The following is a 1,509-nucleotide window of genomic DNA, read 5'->3' on the forward strand; positions in this document are numbered from 1 at the left end:
ATCTTTAATTTGAGATTTGTGAAAGTGTATTGGCCCAAGCACGATGCTTCTGCTTGTCAATGAGCATAATTAAACAAGTGAAACTGGCCCTTCTTCTTGTCAATGAGCATAATCAAACACGTGAAACTAACAAGCTAACCACCCACTCACCCAAAAAGAAACAGATAATGCAACGATAGAAAAAGAAACAGATAATGCAAAGATAGATAGAGAGTCATGGATGGCGTGACGTGCATGCATGCATGTTCCGTACTACTTACTCTACGTCAGAGGGCTCATTCCCGGGCCACTGGATGCTGGGGATGGATGATCTTGCCCTTCCAGATGCCCGGGCCACTGCATGCTGGGACGGAGGGGATGATCTTGCCCATCCAGATGCACAGCGTCTTGCCGTCTTTCTTATCCTTGAAGATAATAGTGTCCAAGATTCTGCTGGCGCTGGTGCCGGCGGGCGAGAGCTCATACCATGACACATCACATGTTGGACTCATGATCAGCAAGCCATCACCAGAGCCGTTACCCTGAGCATTTAGGCCCGTGAAGATCGGGCCTCCCGTCGTCACCCATCTCCTCCGTATCCAGCCACGCGTCACACATCTCAGTATCCCGTTCGATATCGAGACATCCTCCCATCCAAACGAGACATCCTGCCATCCAAACGAGACATCCTCCCATCCAGCCTTCTGCAGCTCCTCTACCGCCAGCTCATGAAGGCTTTTCTCATCCATCTTCTTGGCCTCAAAGGCCGAACGGAACTTCTCCAGAAGCACTTCATGAGAACCAACGCTGCCCGCCTCCACCTCCATATTGCTTCAACCCCACGCACTGCAAGCACAACACCACAAGAGGACCCATCAACACCAACATAATCTCTCTCTCTCTCTCTCTCTCACACACGAGTTACACCTACCAACACCAACATATATTGTTAAACATGCTGTTTGAAGCACAACGGGCGCTTACCTCTCTCTCTCTGTCGCTCTCTCTCAAACAACACAAAAGGCCGGTTTGATGCTGAAACAAAGCTCTCGTTTATATATATATATATATATATATATATATATATAGAGAGAGAGAGAGAGAGAGAGAGACCTGCACATTTGGTCGGTGGACATCGCAGAAGACCATACACCTCACGTCTCTGCACATTTGGTCGGTGCATATCTCAGAAGACCATAGACCTCACGTCTCTTGGTGAAATTAAGCTATGCGCACCAATGAAATTTATTTGGGAGTGTACCAGAGAGTACCTTGGCCTTCACTGATGAAAACTCCCTGCGCAACAAAATCTATTTGGCCCCATCCGGCGCAACAAAATCTATTTGGCCCCATCCGGCGCTCAGAATGGTGAGCAAGAAGAACCCTCCCGATAGGCAGACCTAAAGAGCAATCAATCAGTGGCCAAAAGAGCAATCCTCACACATGCCTTTGAGTTAATGCTCAGAACTCGGATAGTTGAACTACCGGAACATGGGTAAGATAACCATAAAAATATATATGCCTATCTAG

General features: G+C 47.7%; 1 protein-coding gene across 3 annotated transcripts; it reads right to left on the reverse strand.

Moving 5' to 3' along the window:
* Positions 1-233: 233 nt before the first annotated feature.
* LOC147608609 (uncharacterized) lies at positions 234-1,305 on the reverse strand. 3 transcript variants are annotated; one of them, XM_086789287.1, is made up of 2 exons: positions 1,251-1,305; positions 234-825 (listed from the first exon to the last, which is right to left on the reverse strand). In XM_086789287.1, exon 2 carries the CDS (start codon positions 804-806, stop codon positions 276-278), a length of 531 nt encoding a protein of 176 aa, XP_086645413.1. In that variant the 5' UTR covers positions 807-825; positions 1,251-1,305; the 3' UTR covers positions 234-275. The 3 variants fall into 3 exon arrangements, with proteins under 3 accessions (XP_086645413.1, XP_086645416.1, XP_086645415.1); XM_086789290.1 differs by lacking the exon at positions 1,251-1,305 and adding an exon at positions 1,093-1,172; XM_086789289.1 differs by lacking the exon at positions 1,251-1,305 and adding an exon at positions 964-1,017.
* Positions 1,306-1,509: the final 204 nt, after the last annotated feature.

Source organism: Cibotium barometz, chromosome 53, assembly GCF_041138505.1.
Source record: "Cibotium barometz isolate CiBa-2024 chromosome 53, ASM4113850v1, whole genome shotgun sequence".
Taxonomy (NCBI): domain Eukaryota; kingdom Viridiplantae; phylum Streptophyta; class Polypodiopsida; order Cyatheales; family Cibotiaceae; genus Cibotium; species Cibotium barometz.

Bases quoted from the DNA above. Each gene is read 5' to 3' on its own strand.
- LOC147608609 (XM_086789287.1), bottom strand. From the start codon at position 806: ATGGAGGTGGAGGCGGGCAGCGTTGGTTCTCATGAAGTGCTTCTGGAG.